Here is a 19946-nt window from a genome sequence, read left to right on the forward strand (position 1 = left end):
GGTCATGTGGCCAGCATGACGAAGCCGCTTCTGGCGAACCAGAGCAGCACACGGAAACGCCGTTCACCTTCCCGCTGGAGTGGTACCTATTTATCTACTTGCACTTTGACGTGCTTTCGAACAGCTAGGTTGGCAGGAGCAGGGACCAAGCAACGGGAGCTCACCCCGTCGCAGGGATTCGAACCGCCAACCTTCTGATCGGCAAGTCCTAGGCTCAGTGGTTTAACCCACAGTGCCACCCGCACCCCCTTCAGCCACCAGTAGTTGCATATAAAAATAAATTATTTTGATTCTTTGGTACATGTGACTCAATGATTCCTAAAAGAAACGCTTCTGGTCTTTTTGGCAGGAGGGAACGTCCTTTTAAGCATTCCTTTTCCGCAAAAAAACCTTTAGCTGCTTTGCACGCCCACCACACAGGAATAAGCGCTTTGTGGACCCTCAAAACCGGGGAAGTGCAAGCGGTGAGCTGAATTGCACTCACCGCCTCAGAGTGTTAAGAAGCTTCAACGCCTCTGTCTTGCCTTCCTCGCCGGATTGCTCTACTCCACCATCCTCAGACGACCGGAAAGCGTTCCTCTTGGAAGTGCAGACGGGGGCAAAATCCTGCACCACCACAGAAACATGAATGAAAAGGAGCACCCACTTTCGTCTTCCATTCTTCGAGGACGAAACTGGTGGACTATGCAGAATTGGTTAAATTAACAGGAAGGATTCGAAACCTGCGGGACCAGAGATTCTCAGAAGGCTGGAGTAAATTTCACGGACTATTTGAAAAGCAATTGTGATGAACCGATTACGCTGGTAGGTTTGCAAGAAGGTGAATTATTTGAAATATTGCAAGAAAGATAACGAGGAGAATTATTAGTTAAGGACAATTGAAGGTAACATGAAATTCAGAAATGCATAATACAGTTTTACCTGCGAGACATAAGTCAAAGTCTCTGAGTTAAGACTTTGGGATTCCCAGACATTTCCCCATCAGCCCCCTCTTCCCCTGTTTCCGCAATATGACAATGGAGGTGATGCCATTACAATTCCAAAGGGAATGTCAAGCAGGGAGGGAAGGGGAGGCTTCCCCCCCCCCCCGTCAAAGGAAGCCACATCCTGCCCTCCTCCAGGAGCATGGGGGGGCAACGGGGTGCTACCCGCCCCCCCCCCGACTCCCAAGCCTCCCCCCAGCTGTCAAAACGAAGGGAGGAGGGGGAAAGGGCACCGGCAAAGAGGCACAGCTTCTCCCCTTACCCCGACGGCTTGTCGCTCTTCCAGCTTGCCGCAATGAGAACTCTTGCTGTGACCGTAGCGTATAAAAAGATCTCTCTTACCTTTTGGGGAATCCTTATTTTTGCCCAAAAGGGAAAAAATAAGCACAATCTACAGTGGTGCCCCGCAAGACGAACGCCTCGCAAGACGGAAAACCCGCTAGACGAAAGGGTTTTCCGTTTTGGAGGCGCTTCGCAAAACGAATTTCCCTGTGGGCTTGCTTCGCAAGACGAAAATGTATTGCGAGTTCCTGCGGGGTTTTTTCCCTTTTCCCCCCCCTTTTTCTAAGCAGCTAAGCCACTTATCAGCTGATCAGCTAAGCTGATAAGCCGCTAAAAGGCGCTAAACCGCTAATAGCGCTAATCCGCTAAGCTGTCAATGGGCTTTCTTCGCAAGACGAAAAAACCGCTATACGAAGAGCCTCACCGAACGGATTAATTTCGTCTTGCGAGGCACCACTGTACCGTTCAGTTGTGAGACTTACCTCCGAGGAGTCCTCTCCACTGCAGCTGCTGCTGCTGCTTCCTGTCGACGCAGTTTGCTGCCCACGAAGCTCATCGCGCTCCCCTTGCAGGATCCGGGCCATCAGCAGGCAAGCGGCCTCCTGAGCTCGAAAAGTGTACATCTGCAGCGCCAGTCTCTGCTTCTCCTTCTCCGTCAGGTGTAAGCGGGTGTTGAGGTCGCCCAAGGCCTCCTGAGATCAGAATTAGGAGGTGTCGTGAATTGGCAGGATTAGTGAACTAAATAATTTAACCCCTGTGTTGTAAACAATAGTCAGTAGTATCCAAGGCAACACGATGACCAAATACAATGATACGATATCAATACAGTCATAAAAAGGTAAAGGGACCCCTGAATGTGTCCAGAGGAGGGCAACCAAAATGGTCAAAGGCCTGGAAACGATGCCTTATGAGGAACGGCTAAGGGAGCTGGGCATGTTTAGCCTGGAGAAGAGGAGGTGAAGGGGTGATATGATAGCCATGTTCAAATATATAAAAGGATGTCACATAGAGGAGGGAGAAAGGTTGTTTTCTGCTGCTCCAGAGAAGCGGACACGGAGCAATGGATCCAAACTACAAGAAAGAAGATTCCACCTCAACATGAGGAAGAACTTCCTGACAGTAAGAGCTGTTGGACAGTGGAATTTGCTGCCAAGGAGTGTGGTGGAGTCTCCTTCTTTGGAGGTCTTTAAGCAGAGGCTTGACAACCATATGTCAGGAGTGCTCTGATGGTGTTTCCTGCTTGGCAGGGGGTTGGACTCGATGGCCCTTGTGGTCTCTTCCAACTCTAGGATTCTATGATTCTATGATTCATTAGGTCCAGTCGTGGCCAACTCTGGGGTTGCAACGCTCATCTTGCTTTATTGGCCGAGGGAGCCAGCGTACAGCTTCTGGGTCATGTGGCCAGCATGACTAAGCCCTTCTGGCGAATCAGAGCAGCGCACGGAAACGCCGTTTACCTTCCCGCCAGAGCGGTACCTCTTTATCTACTTGCACTTCGTGCTTTTCCAAGTGCTGCTCTGGTTCGCCAGAAGCAGCTTAGTTATGCTGGCCACATGACCCGGAAGCTGTATGCCAGCTCCTTCAGCCAATAAAGCGAGTTGAGCGCCGCAACCCCAGAGTCGGCCACGACTGGACCTAATGGTCAGGGGTCCCTTTACTTTTACCTAACCTGTTAAGATACAGTTGTACATTTATCCACTCCATGTTTACAGCATCTCCAGGCTTTGTTTTGCACATGGCACCTATGTTTGTTAATATTAACAACAACAACAGCAACAATAACAACAACAACAATATATTTATACCCCGCCCATCTGGCTGGGCTTCCCCAGCCACTCTGGGCAGCTTCCAAAAAAATATTAAAATACTGTATGTAATGGGGAAAGGGGGCTGCTCGTGCGTAAGCGTTTAAGTCCTCCAAGCTTTACCATCAGTTCCTAAACTTTCCCAGTTCGAGGAGCCATGGGTGCGTGGCTTCCTCAATCGCTGGCAGAATCCGTCAGTGGGCGCTTCCGGAATTTACGCCAACATAAGAGTTCTTTGACGGAAACTCTCCTTCTGGATTCTCTGCGTGACAGTTTCCTGCGCGGAGTGGGCGTCCCCAGCGGAGGTCCTGAGCCCTCCCCGCTCTTCTCACTGGAAACATCTTGGAGCCCTTCCTCCGATTGTGTTTCTGCAGGAACTCTCCCTCTCCCCCTACTGGTTCCTTCCTCCGCATCCGAAGGTCTCCTAGCCTCCTTGAGCCCTTCTACCACCTGACTCTCCGATGGCAGTTCCCTGACACTGTAATACATCAAACATTAAAAGCTTGAATAGTTACAAGTCTATCTCTATTCTACTTATTATTCTAGTAAATTTGGTTTTATAAGCCAGTTTGTGGTGGTGTTGTTTTGAGGGCCACAGAATAACAGAGCTGGGGAATTGGAAGGGACCCCAAGGGTCATCTAGCCCAGCCCGCTGCAATGTATCTGCCTCGTCGAGCCCAGATGCTTGAATTGGCATGCAAAGTGCAAAAGCAGGCATAGGCAAACTTGGCCCTCCAGATGTTTTGGGACTACAACTCCCATCATCCCTTTCTAACAGGACCAGTGGTCAGGGATGATGGGATTTGTAGTCTCAAAACATCTGGAGGGCCGAGTTTGGCTATGTCTGTCCAAAAGGGAGCAGAATGGAGGGGCTGTGTCTGCTCAGTTGCCCCACGCTGATGGATCTTGTCTTGAATGCTCCAGGATCTGCTTCGCTTTGGACTTTGGACTCGTGGCTTGACGCCGGATTGGGGGCTGGACCTACTGATTTGCCGCCAGGGAGGCCAAGAGTTCAGGACAGGAGGAGAGATTCAGCCCCACCTGCTATGGGGGGGAAAGGCTGAAAAATTTATCAGATTTGGCTGAGACACGCTGGGTTAATGGGATAAAAAAACCACTAAGGACTAGAAACTTATTGCAACTATTTTGCACGGAAGAGTCCAATCTCCCATCGCTCACCCTCGCCTCTTGCAACTCCTGCAGCAAACGTGTTTTCTCCATCCTGGGTTGAGCTGCCTCGGAGGGAAGCGTCTCCTGCAAGGCTTTCTGGACCGCGGCCACCTTGGTCCCGATCCGGGAGCTGATTCTGGCTGCGGCAGAATCAGGCCCGGGAGGTGGCCGGCAGGGCGGGAGCTTCAGGGAGGCCTGTTCCTCTCTCAGGCGCTGGATGTATCCCCGCAACACCTTCCTGTCGCCCTCTTCCGAGCGGCGCAGCTCTGAGACCCTGAATGGGAAAGGGGGGGGGGAATCAGGTTCCCGCGACCTGGCACCCTCTAAATATTTCAAACTATAACTCTCATCAGCCCCAGACAATTACAGATTGAGCCCAGAACTCTCAGTGCCACAGAATCAGAATTCAAAATGACTTCCACAGATTGGAGAACTGCATGCAAACTAAGAAAATGAATTTTAGCCAGGACAGATGTCAGGTTCTGCCTGTTGAATCATTGAATTGTAGAGTTGGAAGAGACCGTGCAGTGCAGGCATCTCAGCTAAAGCATCCCAGATTAATAATAATAATAATAATAATAATAATAATAATAATAATAATAATAAAATTTATTATTTATACCCCGCCCATCTGACTGGGTTTCCCCAGCCACTCTGGGCGGCTTCCAACAGAACACTAAAATACAATAACCTATTAAACATTAAAAGCTTCCCTAAACAGGGCTGCCTTCAGATGTCTTCTAAAAGTTTGGTAGTTATTTTTCTCTTTGACATCTGGTGGGAGGGCGGTGTTCCACAGGGCGGGTGCCACTACCGAGAAGGCCCTCTGCCTGCTTCCCTGGTTCCATCCCACCTCTGTTTAAGCAGTTCTCAACCTGTGGGTCCCCAGATGTTGTTGGACTACAACTCCCATCACCCCTAGCTAGCAAGGCCAGAGCTCAGGGATGATGGGAGTTGTAGTCCAACAACACCTGGTTGAGAACCGCTGGAAAGAGAATCCACAGCCTTCCAAGGCAAACTATTCCGCTGTCAGAGAGCTCTTACTGTCAGAAAGCTATTCCTGATGTTGCGTTGGACTCTCCTTTCTCGCAGCTAGAAGCCATGGGTTCGAGCTCAACATGAGTCAACAGGGTGATACAGCAGCAAAAATAAAAAGCTAACGCTATTCTAGGCTGCGTCCACAGAAGTCTAGCGTCCAGATCAAGGGAAGTCAAACCACATCTTGAATACTCTGTCCAGTTCTGGGCACCACAATTTAAGAAGGATTTTGACAAGCTGGAAGATGTCCAAGATGATCAAGGGCCTGGAAATTTATGTGGGAAATTTGTTATCTATTTCCCTTATGTACGGAAAGAAGGAGGACCAAGTTTCATCAAATTTAATAAATAATAATGATTTGCCTCACAGCTCATTCTCCCTCCTTGCCATCCCATGCAGATTCTGCAAGGCTGCTTATCTGAGCTCTCTTTTCCTCACCTCTGCTCCAGGCAGCTGAGACCAGGTCCCCCAGAGACGTCCTTTCCGCAACGTCGCAGAGACCGATAGGCTTCGCCCAACACTGCCAATTTCACCTCCGACAACCGCCCTGCGATAGGGATGAAGGGCGGAAAGATGGTTGTTTATTATTATTATTATTATTATTATTATTATTAGTTTTAGCGTACAAAATTTTAAGACATACCACACAAATTATTACACACATAGTCTTGTTTGACTTCCATCAGCACCTCTGATAATCCTTCGTCATAATCACTTCTTCTGCAGTTCTTAACCTAATATTGCCTTTACATTTCTTAACAAAACATCTCTCCCTTTCCATTTTTACAATATTTCTTAAATTACTCCTCACAGAACTTCTTGTAAACCTACAAACGTCCTCTGATCATCACAAATGCTTTTCAAATACTCCATAAATTTACTCCAGTCTTCAGTGAATCTCTGGTCCCGGGGGTTTCGAATCCTTCCTGTGAGCTTATCCAATTCTGCATAGTCCATTAATTTCATCCTCCATTCTCCCAACGTTGGTAGTTCTTCTTGCTTCCATTTTCGGGCTAATAATATTCTTGCTGCTGTTACCGTGTATAATTTTTTTTTACAGTCCTTTCTGTTTATATCATTTCCAACAATACCCAAAAGAAATGCTTCTGGTTTCTTTGTAAATGTATATTTCAACATTTTTTTCAACTCGTTATATATCAACTCCCAGAAACATTTCACCTTTTTACATTCCCACCACATATGATAAAATGGATCCTTCTTTTCCTTTGCATTTCCAACATTTATTACTGACTTTACACATTTTTGCTAACTTAACTGGTGTGATGTACCATCTATACATCCTTTTCATCACATTTTCTTTTAATGCATTACATGCGGGAAATCTTACACCTTCTTTCCATAGTGGAAAGGCGGAAAGAGGGTTAAGCGTTTTATGTCGACAGTTGCCCTCCGAAAATCCGTTAGAGAGCCAGTAAGCAGATGTTTCTGGACACAGGAAACTTCATTGGCTTGCACAAGTTCCCAGACCTCATTGTTCTGCCTGGCGGTTTAACCGTCAATCCCTGTTTGCAGGGAGCGCCGGGAACTGTAGCTCTGTGGGGGGGGGGGTCTCCTAACAACCCTCTGCGCCATTAACTCACTACAGTTCCCAGGACTTGGGGGGGGGGAGGCATGACAGCTTACAGTGGTATGGTACAGCTTCTGTAAACGTACAATGGACACCTGTACAGGTAAGGTGAGAACATTGAAAACAGGGTGCTCTATGCGCAGAAACATACCCTCCAACACTTCTCCAATGAAAATAGGGACATCCCATTCCATAATGATAATTTTACTATTTATACCCCAAACATCTGACTGGGCTGCCCCAGCTACTCTGGGCATCTTCCAACATATATAAAAACATAAGAAAACATTAAAAATAAATACGGTAAATTTAAACTTTCCTATACAGGATTGCCTTCAGACGGCTCAGGGGTCGGATAACTCCATAACCTCCAACATTTCTCCAGTGAAAACAGGAACATTCATATATATATTACACACACACACACACACACACACACACACACACATAAATTCCAACAATCATTTAACATAACTTCTTATCTTATACAATATTTTGGACTTCCGTCAACAACCTCTGAAGATTTTCCATTCTTTATCACTTGCTCTGCATTTCTTAATTTCTCTATTACTTTTAATTGTCCTTAACTAATAATTCTTTTCAAAGTCTTCCTTGCAATATTTCACAAAGTCCTCCTTACAGAACTTCTTGCAGTCCTACTAGCGCAATCTGTTTGTCACAATTGCTTTTCAAATAGTTCAAATATTTACTCCAGTCCTCTAAGAATCTCTGGTCCCGCAGGTTTAGAATCCTTCCTGTTAATTTATCTAATTCTGCATAGTCCATGAAAACAGGAACATTTTAAGGAAAAGTGGGACATTCTGGGATCAAATTAGAAACCGGGATGGCTTCTCTAAATCAAGGACGTCCTTGGAAAATAGGGACCCTTGGAGGGTCTGCAGAAATGGCGATATGAGGGGCTACCAACAAAACAAGAGTGGCTGCTAAAATTGACGGAATATGCCGAATTGGCAAATTTAACCATGAAAATTAGAGGTCCAGAAGAGACAGTTTTTAAGAAGGATTGGGACCCTTTTGTAGAATAAGTTTATTGTATTATTGTATTATTTTCTAGAATAAGTTTATTGCACAATTCTAAAAATGCAAGTAGGATTTGAATGAAGAACAGCAGAAAAAAATATCTGGGAACAAGCGGAAAGGATAGGACACAGCATAATAATAAGATGCGGCAATATTAGAAATCATGGGGAAACCATGGAGAGGGGAAGTCAATTGATAAATGAGTATTAATTGAAAAATAGTATTGTGTATTAACCATGGCGCTGTGGGTTAAACCACAGAGCCTAGGGCTTGCCGATCAGAAGGTTGGCGGTTCGAATCCCCGTGATGGGATGAGCTCCTGTTGCTTGGTCCCTCCTCCTGCCAACCTTGCAGTTCGAAAGCACGTCAAAGTGCAAGTAAATAGGTACCACTCCGGCGGGAAGGTAAACGGCATTTCCGTGCGCTGCTCTGGTTCACCAGAAGCGGCTTAGTCCTGCTGACCACATGACCAGGAAGCTGTACGCCGGCTCCCTCGGCCAGTAAAGAGAGATGAGCGCCGCACCCCCAGAGTCGGTCACGACTGGACCTAATGGTCAGGAGTCCCTTTACTTTTTATTAAGTTTGTAAACTTTTGAAAAAGAACATCAAAAACCTCCACGGTGGCTCACCTGCATGGCCCAGGCCTCCATCCTCTCCTCCTTCCTCTGTTTTGGGGTGCAGTTTTGTTGCTGTCAAGGATAGCAGCACCTCGTAGGCCTCCAGGCAGCGTTCACTGAGAAATCCAGGAAATGCAAAGATCCTTGCATTAATTTGCAAAGCACCCAAGCAATTTGGAAAATTCCAGTATTTGGTCTTTTCTTGGTTCTACCTTTCCTGCAAACTGCTTTGGAGGTTTTTGTGGGCCTTCCTTGACCAGCGAGCGACACTGTCGGGAGCGCTCCAGCAATAAGTTGAAGTCAGCTCTTTATTAGGGGAAACGAGGTCTGCTCAGGAGGTTTTTCTCGGAAAGCCTTGCCCCATGGATCAGTTGCTGAAAGTCCCCACCTCCCCACAGCCATCTAAGCTCCCTGCTTTCTGGGGGTTTCCCCATGCAATCAGAGACTATGCCTGCATGAAGCCAACCTCTCCTCCGCCCTTTTCACGTCTCTACTGCTTCTGGGAGACTAGCAGGGAGGGGAGCTTGTTGCAGCAGGAGGGGGAGATATCTGTGACCTTCCTCCTCTTCAACAGTGGCCACCAGCTTGCCATTAAAAGAGGACTGGACAAATTCACGAAGAATAAGGCCTATTAATGGCTTATAGCCACAAACTCCTCCTTCCCTCCTTCGGCTTCCGCCTCCGATTCTGGACTGCTCTCTGCCACAGACTCTCCCCGCCTCTTCAGCTTCTGACACCTCGTCTTCCCAATCTTCTCCCTCTTGTGGGAATGTTCAGGGGTGCAGGAGAGGATAGATTGTCTGATTATAGCCTTTCCAACTTGTGTAAACAAGTTCACAATTTAGCAGAGTAACATTCCCCTTTTTAAACTCACAGCGGATGCGTTTGCTCAGGCTCGCTAAAGCCTCTATAATAACTGTTCTGCTATTTCCCCCTTATTCCCTCATAAAAGATAAGACACAACAGAGTTTTCTATAAAAGTAAAAAGAGTTTACAGTGGTGCCTCGCTAGACGAAAAGAATCCGTTCCGCGATTCTCTTCGTCTAGCAGTTTTTTCGTCTTGCGAAGCAAGCCCATTGACAGCTTAGCGGATTAGTGCTAGAGCTGTCAAGCGGCTTCCAGCGATCAGCTGTTAAGCGGCTTATCAGCGGAACAGCTGATAAGCGGCTTAGCGGCTTAGGAAAAGGGCGAAAAAAGCAAAAAAAACAAACGCCGGGGGACGCAAGATTTTTTCGTCTTGTGAAGCAACCCCATAGGGAAATTCGTTTTGCGAAGCGCCTCCAAAACGGAAAACCCTTTCATCTAGCGGGTTTTTCATCTTGCGAGGCGTTCGTCTTGCGGGTCACCACTGTACTCACATTCTGTTCACAATCAGATCCCAGAAGGCAGACTTAGCTTAGAAAAGTAACATAAACCTGGAAACCATCTCCTAAGGAGACAGTCCCTTTGTCCTCTCTTGGCTGGAGGCCAAGAGAGCATCTTTGGCTAAGCAGATGTTGCTTCTTTGATGCATGTAGTCAAAGAGAGAGAGATGGCTGCCCTGCCCTGTGCTTTTGTCCTTACCTGCACAGGTGAGGCCACGCCCACCTCTAGTCACATGCAGAAGTCCAGCCCAGGAGGAAACAGGAAGTTGACCCACTGGCTGGACAAACATTCCTCCCCAGGTGTAAACATGTTCACTCTAGGAATGTTGTACTTGACCGCTCTTGTGTTTCACATCCCACACCTCTGGCCACTCACCATCGACTTGCCACCCCTCACGGGGCTCTGAGCTTTCTTCCCTTTGGGGTCTCTCAGCCGGTTGCCCCCCATCATTCCCTTGCCTCCAGCCGCTCCACAACAGGTGCACAAATTTCACGAAACAAATTACGATTTCGCAAGCCGTTTTGAAAAGCGCATGCTCCGTGGCCAACACCCCTGCTCACCTGCACCGGACAGCCAAGCGCAGGGCGGTCTCCTCAGATTCCCATTGACCCAGCAGCAAACTGATGCCCTCCATGTCGCCCTTGGACTCCTGCAGTGTTGCCGAGAGGAGCTGGTTGAGGCCTTGGAGCTTTTCGGTGAATCTGGACGCAGGGGAAGGAGACGCTCAGCACAATTCTGCTGTCCCCGCAGCTCCCGCTAATAGCAAACTCGGGCGCTGAGTGCCGATGGAAATTGTGGCAAGCAGGGGCCGCTTTGAAAAAGGTGGGGGGATTTGCATCCTTGGAGGGGTGGATGTTTCAGGGTTTCGCAGAAGAAAGCTTGGACTACTGCAATGCACTCTACGTGGGGCTACCTTTGAAGGTGACCCGGAAACTACAACTAATCCAGAATGCGGCAGCTAGACTGGTGACTGGGAGCGGCCGCCGAGACCGCATAACACCAGTCTGGAAAGACCTACATTGGCTCCCAGTACGTTTCCAGGCACAATTCAAAGTGTTGGTGCTGACCTTGAAAGCCCTAAACGGCCTCAGTCCAGTATACCTGAAGGACCGTCTCCACCCCCATCGTTCTGCCCGGACACCTGGGTCCATCTCCAAGGGCCTTCTGGTGGTTCCCTCAGTGCAAGAAACCAAGTTACAGGGAACCAGGCAGAGGGCCTTCTCGGTGGTGGCACCCGCCCTGTGGAACGCCCTCCCACCAGATGTCAAAGAGATAAACAACTACCTGGCTTTTAGACGACATCTGAAGGCAGCCCTGTTTAGGGAAGCTTTTAATGTTTGATGCATTACTGTATTTTAATATTTTGTTGGAAGCCGCCCAGAGAAGGGCGGGGTATAAATAAATTATTATTATTATTATTATTATTATTATTATTATTATTATTATTATTAAGCAATCTGAGTCAAAACAAAAGGGGGCAAGTCCTTCTTGCCCCAAAAGGACTGAGCAGGCTCTGTGGCCAACTCTGTGATTCATTGCTGAGATTCCTGCATTGCTTCCACCAGTTTGATCTCACCTCTGAGCCCCAGGAGGCTGAACTTTGCTGGCTCGTGAGGGAATAAGGGAAAGGTTGGCTCATTTTGTGGTGGACGTGGTGAAGGACTTTGGGGAGATTCTGTATAAAAATATTTTATTATTTTTTTTAGAGGTATTTAAGGTAACTCTCCCCAAAAGACCAGAAGGCTTTTTAGTAGGGACAACTCGTACAGGTGTCCCCAACAGAAACAGGTACGTTGATTTCTTTAATGTGAATATTATATGCACAAAATTGACGCGAAGAGAAGACGGTACCAAATATTGTGTCAGCTGAAGCTGACACAAAACGTAGAACTTGAAGCATGAGAAGTCCCAATAAAAATGTATGATTTGGCAGAATATTTGGACCATATGGAATATTTAAAGTGATTTGATTGTTAAAATGGAAAATTTAATTAAAATTATTTTTTTAAAAAACAACAACGTAGAACTGGCAAGTTTGACTCCCAATTTTTTTTTCTAAATAAAATGATTAAAAAAAGAAAGGGAGAGAGAATAGTCAGGGCAACCTTACCCACGCAGGTCCTGCCTTTGATCTTCCATGCCTTTCGCGAGGGTCTCCTCATGAGGTGGGCCTTGCCCGGGGTGCAGGCAGCAGGCAGGGTGGGCGCTGGGGGCGCCTCGGAAACAGCAGGCATAGTTTGGGGCTGCCACGAGTGGGTCCTGCGGGGCAAAGCAATACAGTTTGAGGCAGAGTCCTCTTTGTGATATATATTCAAAAAGAAAGAGTAAATATGTACAGCGGGAAGGGAAGGGAGCCTCTAGAATCTGTTTGCTCTTTTAAAAAAATATATATAATAATTATTGAGTTTTCCATATTTAATTACAGAAGGTAAAGGTAAAGGGACCCCTGACCATTAGGTCCAGTTGTGGCCGACTCTGGGGTTGTGGTGCTCATCTCGCTTTATTGGCCAAGGGAGCCGGTGTACAGCTTCTGGGTCATGTGGCCAGCAGGACTAAGCCCCTTCTGGCGAACCGGAGCAGCGCACGGAAACACCGTTTACCTTCCCACCAGAGTGGTACCTATTTATCTACTTGCACTTTGAGGTGCTTTCGAACTGCTAGGTTGACAGGAACAAGGACTGAGCAACGGGAGCTCACCCCGTCGCGGGGATTCGAACCGCCAACCTTCTGATCGGCAAGTCCTAGGCTCAGCGTTTTAACCCACAGTGCTACCCGCGCCCCCATTTAATTACATAACATGACACAAATCTATAACATAAAGCATTGCTCAAACAGAGCATTGACTTCCTTCCTTCCCTCTCTCTGACTTCCAAACATCTTTTAATAAATTCTCGCATTTCTATAGCAACTTTTTTACTTTAATTCATAAAAATTACCTCCTTATATGTAAACCGGTCCCTTATTTTCACATGACAAAGCATTTCAATTCAAACCTACAAACGTTTTCAAACGTTTACAGTTTTCTTTCATATAAAATATAAATTTGCTCCAGTCCTTCTGAAACAGTTCGTCTCGCCGATTCCGAATCTTCCCCGTCAGCTTTGCCATCTCCACATACCCTACCATCTTTATCTGCCAATCTTCCAATGTAGAAAGTTCCTGCTGCTTCCATTTCTGGGCCAGGAGTATTCTCACAGCCGTTGTAGCGAACATAAACTAATTTACATCTTTTTTCTGAATTTCCTTAGAATCTGTTTGCCCTTGGTCTGTAAAGTATCATCACACTTCTTTAACCAGCGAGGGTTTCAAGATTACAAGCTTTTTCTATATGCAGTAACAGCGGCAAGAATACTGCTAGCCCAAAAATGGGAACAAGAAGAATTACCGTCGATGGAAGAATGGAGAATGAAGTTAATGGAATATGCAGAACTTGATAAACTAACAGGAAGGATCCGAGGCCGACGAGACCACAGATTCACTGAAGGCTGGAGTAAATTTGTAGACCATTTCAAAAGTATTTGCGATGAACAATTCACGTTTGTAGGTTTGCAAGAGGCTCTGTGAAAATAATGTCAGAAATATTGTAAAAAAAAGGGAATAAGAGGGAGGAAGGAGGTTTTTAATAAAAGGCAATATTAGATTAAGAAATGCGGAAGAAGGACTAAAACGGAGCATTTGCAGAAGAGCGGAGGGAACTCCAAAAAATGTATTTATGAAAAATTGTGTTATGTGTTTTTATATTTTTGTATTGTAAAATGAATAAAAAAAACTATTAAAAAAAAACAGCGAGGGTTTCCTCCAAAGAACCCTGGAAACTATAGTTTGTTCAGGCTGCTGAATGTTCTTAGGAGACCCCTCTTGAGCCAAGAGAACTAAAATTCACAGGTTTCCCCTGGGAAAGAGGGACTGATAGTTAAATCACTTGGAAAACTGCATTTCTCTGAGGGGATCAGGCTTCTCCTCAGAACACGCCTTGAGGAAACTATAGTTCCCAGTCCTTTCTTCTGCCCGTCCTGAATCATTTTGGTTGTCTGCAAGTTCTAGTTTCATGAGAGAGCAGTGGCATAAGGAAAAGGCAAAGGACCTCTGGACAGTTAAGTCCAGTCAAAGGCGACTCTGGGGTTGCGGCGCTCATCTCGCTTCAGGCTGAGGGAGCCGGCGTTTGTCCGCAAACAATTTTCATGTGGCTAGGTCATGTGGCCAGCAGGACTAAACCGCTTCTGGCACAACGGGACGCCGTGAGCGCATGGAAACGCCGTTTACCTTCCTGCCACAGTGGTATCTATTTGTCTACTTGCACTGGCGTGCTTTCAAACTGTTAGGTTCTGCCCGGACACTGAGGTCCAGTGCTGAGGGCCTTCTGGCAGTTCCCTCCCTGCGAGAAGTCAAGTTACAGGGAACCAGGCAGAGAGCCTTCTCGGTGGTGGCGCCCACCCTGTGGAACGCCCTCCCACCAGATGTCAAAGAGATAAACAACTACCAGACTTTTAGAAGACATCTGAAGGCAGCAATGTTTAGGGAAGCTTTTAATGTTTGATGCATTACGGTATTTTAATATTTTGTTGGAAGCCGCCCAGAATGGCTGGGGAAGCCCAGCCAGATGGGCAGGGTATAAATATTATTATTATTATTATTATTATTATTATTATTATTATTATTATTATTATTATTACATGGCCAGCAGGACTAAACCGCTTCTGGCGCAATGGGACACCATGACGGAAACCAGAGCGCACGGAAATGTCGTTTACCTTCCTGCCATGGCGGTACCTATTTATCTACTTGCACTGGCGTGCTTTCAAACTGTAAGGTTGGCAGGAGCAGGGTCAGCGAAATGGGAGCTCACCCCGTCACGGGGATTTGAACCGCCGACCTTCCAATCGGCAAGCCCAAGAGGCTCAGAGGTTTTGACCACAGCACCACCCGAGTCCCAGCAATGGTGCAGAGTCTAGCGAGGAAGGTTCTCTTTTAAGCCTCCCAAATTGGTGATCATCAGTACAGTCATACCACGGGCTACAGACAATTTGGATTGCACGATTTTGGGTTGCGCACTGCGCTGAACCTGGAAGTACCGGAACAGGTTACTTCCGGGTTTTGGTGCTTGTGCATATGCGGAAACGCCTAATCATGACCTGCGCATGCGCAGATGTGGCTCTGCAGGTTGCAAATGTGCTTCCCGCATGGATCACGTTTGCAACCTGTGCGTCCACTGTATATGCCATTCCTGGATGCCAAAAAACTCACCTGGAATCCCAAGGACTCTTTCTCACTGACCGGGCTGGTGGCTCCGTAGGGAAGTGCTTCCATCTCAGAGAGGGCCCCTTGGAGATCTTTGACCTGGAGGGAAACACGAGAAAAACACTCACCATGCGCATCGCTGCGCTACCTGAGTCGCCTCAACACCTCGCATTGCTCTGCGGCATCACGATGAATTTGAAGAAGCTAAAGAGGCAGGGAGGTGGTTAACTTGATGGTACGGTTTTTGTGAGAACTTTAAAAACACAGAACGGAATACAAGGGGTTTTGGGAAAGGATACATAATGAGATGAAGAAAATGTTGAAAATGTTATGAAAATGACGTACAGATGGTACCTAACCCCTCTAAAATTGGCAAAGATTTATCATAAGAGCGATAATCTACATTGGAAATTTAAAGAAAAAGAAGGAACCTTTTACCATATGTGGTGGGCTTGTCCAAAGGTGAAAGACTTCTGGGAAAAGATTTAGAATGAATTGAAAAAAAATGTTGAAATATACATTTATTAAGAAACCAGAGGCCTTTCTTCTTGAAATAATAGGTTTGGAATTGCCCATGAAAGATGTAAGGCTATTTATGTATGCCACAACTGCTGCTAAAATACTGCTGGCCAAAAATTGGAAATCACAAGAGGTCCCAACAGTGGAGGAATGGCAGATGAAGATGATGGATTTTTCGGAGCTAGCCAACATGACCGGAAGAGTCTGCAACCAGAAGGAGGAGGAGTGCCAAAAGCGATGACTAAATTATTTGCCTATGCAGCAACAGCAGCCAGAATCCTATATGCACAGAAATTAAAAGATGGAGGAATCTTAGCGCAGGAAAAATGGCGCTTAAAATTGATGGACTGTGTGAGAATAAGAGATCAATGTGATGAACTCTTTATTGAAGGGGGGCAGCGCATAGGAAAGGATAAAAATAATTGTAATAGAGGAAATATGTAATAGGTAAAAGCATGCTATATAATGGAGGAGGAAAAGGGTGGGAATAAAAACAGCATGGGATTTATTATTATTATTATTATTATTAATACCCCATCTATCTGGCTGGCTTTCCCCAGTTACTCTGGGCGGCTTCCAGCACATATGAAAACATAATAAAGCATCAAACATTAAAAACTTCCCTATACGGGGCTGCCTTCAGATGTCTTCTAAAAGTTGTGTAGTTCTTTATCTCCTGGACATCTGAACGGGAGGGAGCTCCACAGATTTTAACAGATTAACTTCAAAGGCAGGAAGTCAAAACGTCAAAGGAAATAGGTAGTAAATTCGAAATTAACTTGTTATATAAAAATAAAAGAGAATTCTCGAAGGGATGTGGGAATGCGGAGGAATGAACTCAAAGTGTCCAGTTCTGGGCACCACAGTTCAAGAAGGACACTGACAAACTGGAAGGTGTCCAGAGGAGGGCAACCAAAATGGTCAAAGGCCTGGAAACGATGCCTTATGAGGAACGGCTAAGGGAGCTGAGCATGTTTAGCCTGGAGAAGAGGAGGTGCAGGGGTGATATGATAGCCATGTTCAAATATATAAAAGGATGTCACATAGAGGAGGGAGAAAGGTTGTTTTCTGCTGCTCCAGAGAAGCGGACACGGAACAATGGATCCAAACTACAAGAAAGAAGATTCCACCTCAACATGAGGAAGAACTTCCTGACAGTAAGAGCTGTTTGACAGTGGGATTTGCTGGCAAGGAGTGTGGTGGAGTCTCCTTCTTTGGAGGTCTTTAAGCAGAGGCTTGACAACCATATGTCAGGAGTGCTCTGATGGTGTTTCCTGCTTGGCAGGGGGTTGGACTCGATGGCCCTTGGGGTCTCTTCCAACTCTGTGATTCTATGATTCTAAGCTGGAGCGCACCTTCTTCTGTAGTTTATCCCTCTCTTCCTGGTATGCGCAGAGGGCAGCTTTTGATCTGTCGAGTTCGCCGTCCCTGCCTTCCAGCTCATTACGGAGCACGGCATTCCTCTCTTTGTACAAGGCGATTTCTCTCTCGTAGATGCTCATTCCACCTGCCAGGAACCCTGCTCCAGACATCTGGGCTTCCGGGTCCAGCTGGGGCCAGGGATCTTTCTCGCTTCCTTGGAATCTCCTCAGGCTTTCTTCCAGGCCCTGGGAAATTAGAATGCATAATAATAATAATAATAATAATAATAATAATAATAATAATAATAATAATTTATAATAATTTATTATTTGTACCCCACCCATCTGGCTGGGTTTCCCCAGCCACTCTGGGTGGCTTCCAACATAGATTAAAAATACATTTAAATGTCACACATTTAAAACATCTAAGTGTCAGGTAGTTTATCTCTTTGACATCTAATGGGAGGGCATTCCACAGGGCGGGTGCCACCACCGAGAAGGCCCTCTGCCTGGTTCCCTGTAACCTCACTTCTCACAGTGAGGGAACCGCCAAAAGGCCCTTGGAGATGGATTAAGGCTTTCTGGGAAATGATATACAATGAAATGAAAAAGGTATTTAAATATACCTTTCTGAAGAAACCAGAGGCCTTTCTCCTGGGCATGGTCGACCAATTGGTGTTAAAGAAGGATAGAACTTTCTTTATGTATGCTACAACAGCAGCAAGAATTCTCATCGCAAAGCACTGGAAGACACAAGATCTACCCACCAGGGAAGAATGGCAGATGAAGATGGTAGACTACATGGGATTGGCAGAAATGACTGGCAGAATCCGAGACCAGGGAAGAGAGACGGCGGAAGAAGATTGGAAGAAATTTAAGGACTATCTTAGGAAACATTGCAAAATTAATGAATGCTAGCATGACGCTGGTTTAGAAATTAAGTGGTTTTCAGCTGAAAGGGTTATGTAAAAAGAAAAGAAAGGTTAGAAATTAACTGAAAATTAAGGGAGAGGATTTGCTGAACTAATAATTAGAAATTGGGATACAGAAAGGGGAGGTATGAGGAGGTCGGGGAAGTAAGGTTAAGAAAATAAGGGATTGAAATTATACTTGTTTTTTGTTTGTGTATTGTTTGTTTTATTGTTTTGTTATTATATAATCTGTGAAAATTTAATAAATATCTTTTTTTTAAAAAAGGCCCTTGGAGATGGACCTCTGTGTCCGGGCAGAACGATGGAGGTGGAGACGATCCTTCAGGTATACAGGACCGAGGCCGTTTAGGGCTTTCAAGGTCAGCACCAACACTTTGAATTGTGCTTGGAAACGTAGAATGCAGCATAGAACTGAAGAGCTAGAAGGTGCCCCTGAGGGTCATCCAGACCACCCCCCTGCAATGCAGGAATCTCAGCTCAAGCATCCAGGACAGATAAGGCCATCCAACCTGTTTAAAAACCTCTAAGGAACGAGAACCCACCGCCTCCTTTCCACGGTAGAAAAGCTCTTACTTCAGAAAGTTCTCCCATGTGTTTGGTCGGAATCTCCTTTCTTTGTCACTTGAAGACATGGGTTCGAGTCCTACCCTCTGGAGCAGGAGAAAACTAGCTTGTTCCCTCCTAAATTTGGCAGCCCTTGAGATATTTGAAGATGGCTCACCTATCTCCTCTCAGTCTCCTCTTTTCCAGGCTAAACATCCCCAATTCCCTCAACCGTTCCTCATCAGGCTTGGTTTCCAGACCAAGGAGAAGAAGAAGGAGGAGGAGGAGGAGGAGGAGGAGGAGGAGAAGTTTTAGGTATACCCCGCCCTCCCCAGCCAAGACTGGCCTCAGGGTGGCTAACACCAGGTATATAAACAATTGATTGAAATACAACTTAACAAGATTAAAATACAACATTAAAATGCAGCTTCATTTCAGTAGAAACTCAAACCAAAAACTTTTTGGGGGATGAAAACGTCAAGTCTTCACCAAGGCCAACTATCCAGACTGGTCCTACGTGGGCCAGAAAAAAGCCAGGGAAGTCCCCAAATAGGAGTTCCATCACGGAAGGAGAAAGGAAAAAGGAAAGAGGGGGAGGGAATCAAGTTGATTCCAAGCCAAAGGCCAGGCAGAAGAACAGGCCCTGCGGAAAGAAATCAGATCCTGCAGGGCCCTGGTCTCATGAGGCAGAGCGTTCCACCAGGCCGGAGCCATCACTGAAAAGGCCCTGGCTCTGGTTGAGGCTAATCTGACTTCCTTAGGTCCTGGGACCTCTAGAGTGTGGCTATTTATGGACCTTAAGGTCCTCCGCGGGGCATACCGGGAGAGGCAGTCCCGTAGGTACGAGGGTCCTAGGCCGCGAGGGTCCTTAGGCAGGAAGAACCAGCTTCACCAGTACATGTGAAAAGTATCTAGGGGTCTTGGTGGCAGCGGTGGAGGAAACCGCTCGGGCGCCCGGGGTGGTGCGCCCAGGGGCGGGGTGAACTGCCCATAGGGGTGGAGCAAGGGCAGGGCTCACTGTGGGTCCTCCAGAACCTGCCTGCCTCCTCTCACTCAGCTGCCCTACAGCTGGGAGGGGGGGAGGTAGCAGGCGGACCCTTTGGGCAACTTGGAGCCTGTCCCAGGAGAGACACGTGGCTCGGGCAAGCTGCAGGCCCCACAGTGAATGCCACCCAACATTTTGTCACCCCCCTCAGTGGTGACACCCGGGGCAGCCCACACCCACCGCCCCCCCTTCCTCCACCCCTGCTTGGTGGACCACAAGCTTAACATGAGCTCACCATGTGATGCAGCAGCAAAAATGGCTAACGCTATTCTTGGTTGCATCCACAGAAGTCTAGTGTCCGGATCAAAGGGAAGTCACAGTCCTACTCTGTTCTGACTCGGTCAGACCACACCTGGAATATGGTGTCCAGTTCTGGGCACCACAATTTAAGAAGAATGTTGACTTCGACTCTCACGGGT

General features: G+C 46.7%; 2 protein-coding genes across 3 annotated transcripts in view; both read right to left on the reverse strand.

Moving 5' to 3' along the window:
• Positions 1-19946, reverse strand: part of BABAM1 (BRISC and BRCA1 A complex member 1) — a 192886-nt gene that overhangs the window by 154744 nt on the left and 18196 nt on the right. The gene's annotated exons all lie outside the window — the stretch shown is intronic.
• USHBP1 (USH1 protein network component harmonin binding protein 1) overlaps positions 1-19946 on the reverse strand; it is a 30274-nt gene that overhangs the window by 2363 nt on the left and 7965 nt on the right. For both annotated transcript variants that reach the window (XM_081895488.1, XM_081895489.1), the window contains exons 5-13: positions 17002-17253; positions 15134-15226; positions 12000-12148; positions 10450-10590; positions 8537-8640; positions 5717-5825; positions 4250-4514; positions 1748-1957; positions 485-606 (exon numbers count right to left, since the gene is read on the reverse strand). In XM_081895488.1, coding sequence (XP_081751614.1) covers positions 485-606; positions 1748-1957; positions 4250-4514; positions 5717-5825; positions 8537-8640; positions 10450-10590; positions 12000-12148; positions 15134-15226; positions 17002-17253 — 1445 coding nt within the window. The remainder of the gene's footprint in view (positions 1-484; positions 607-1747; positions 1958-4249; positions 4515-5716; positions 5826-8536; positions 8641-10449; positions 10591-11999; positions 12149-15133; positions 15227-17001; positions 17254-19946) is intronic.

The sequence above is a fragment of the Podarcis melisellensis genome (assembly GCF_964234715.1).
Source record: "Podarcis melisellensis genome assembly, chromosome: 18".
In the NCBI taxonomy this organism is placed as follows: domain Eukaryota; kingdom Metazoa; phylum Chordata; class Lepidosauria; order Squamata; family Lacertidae; genus Podarcis; species Podarcis melisellensis.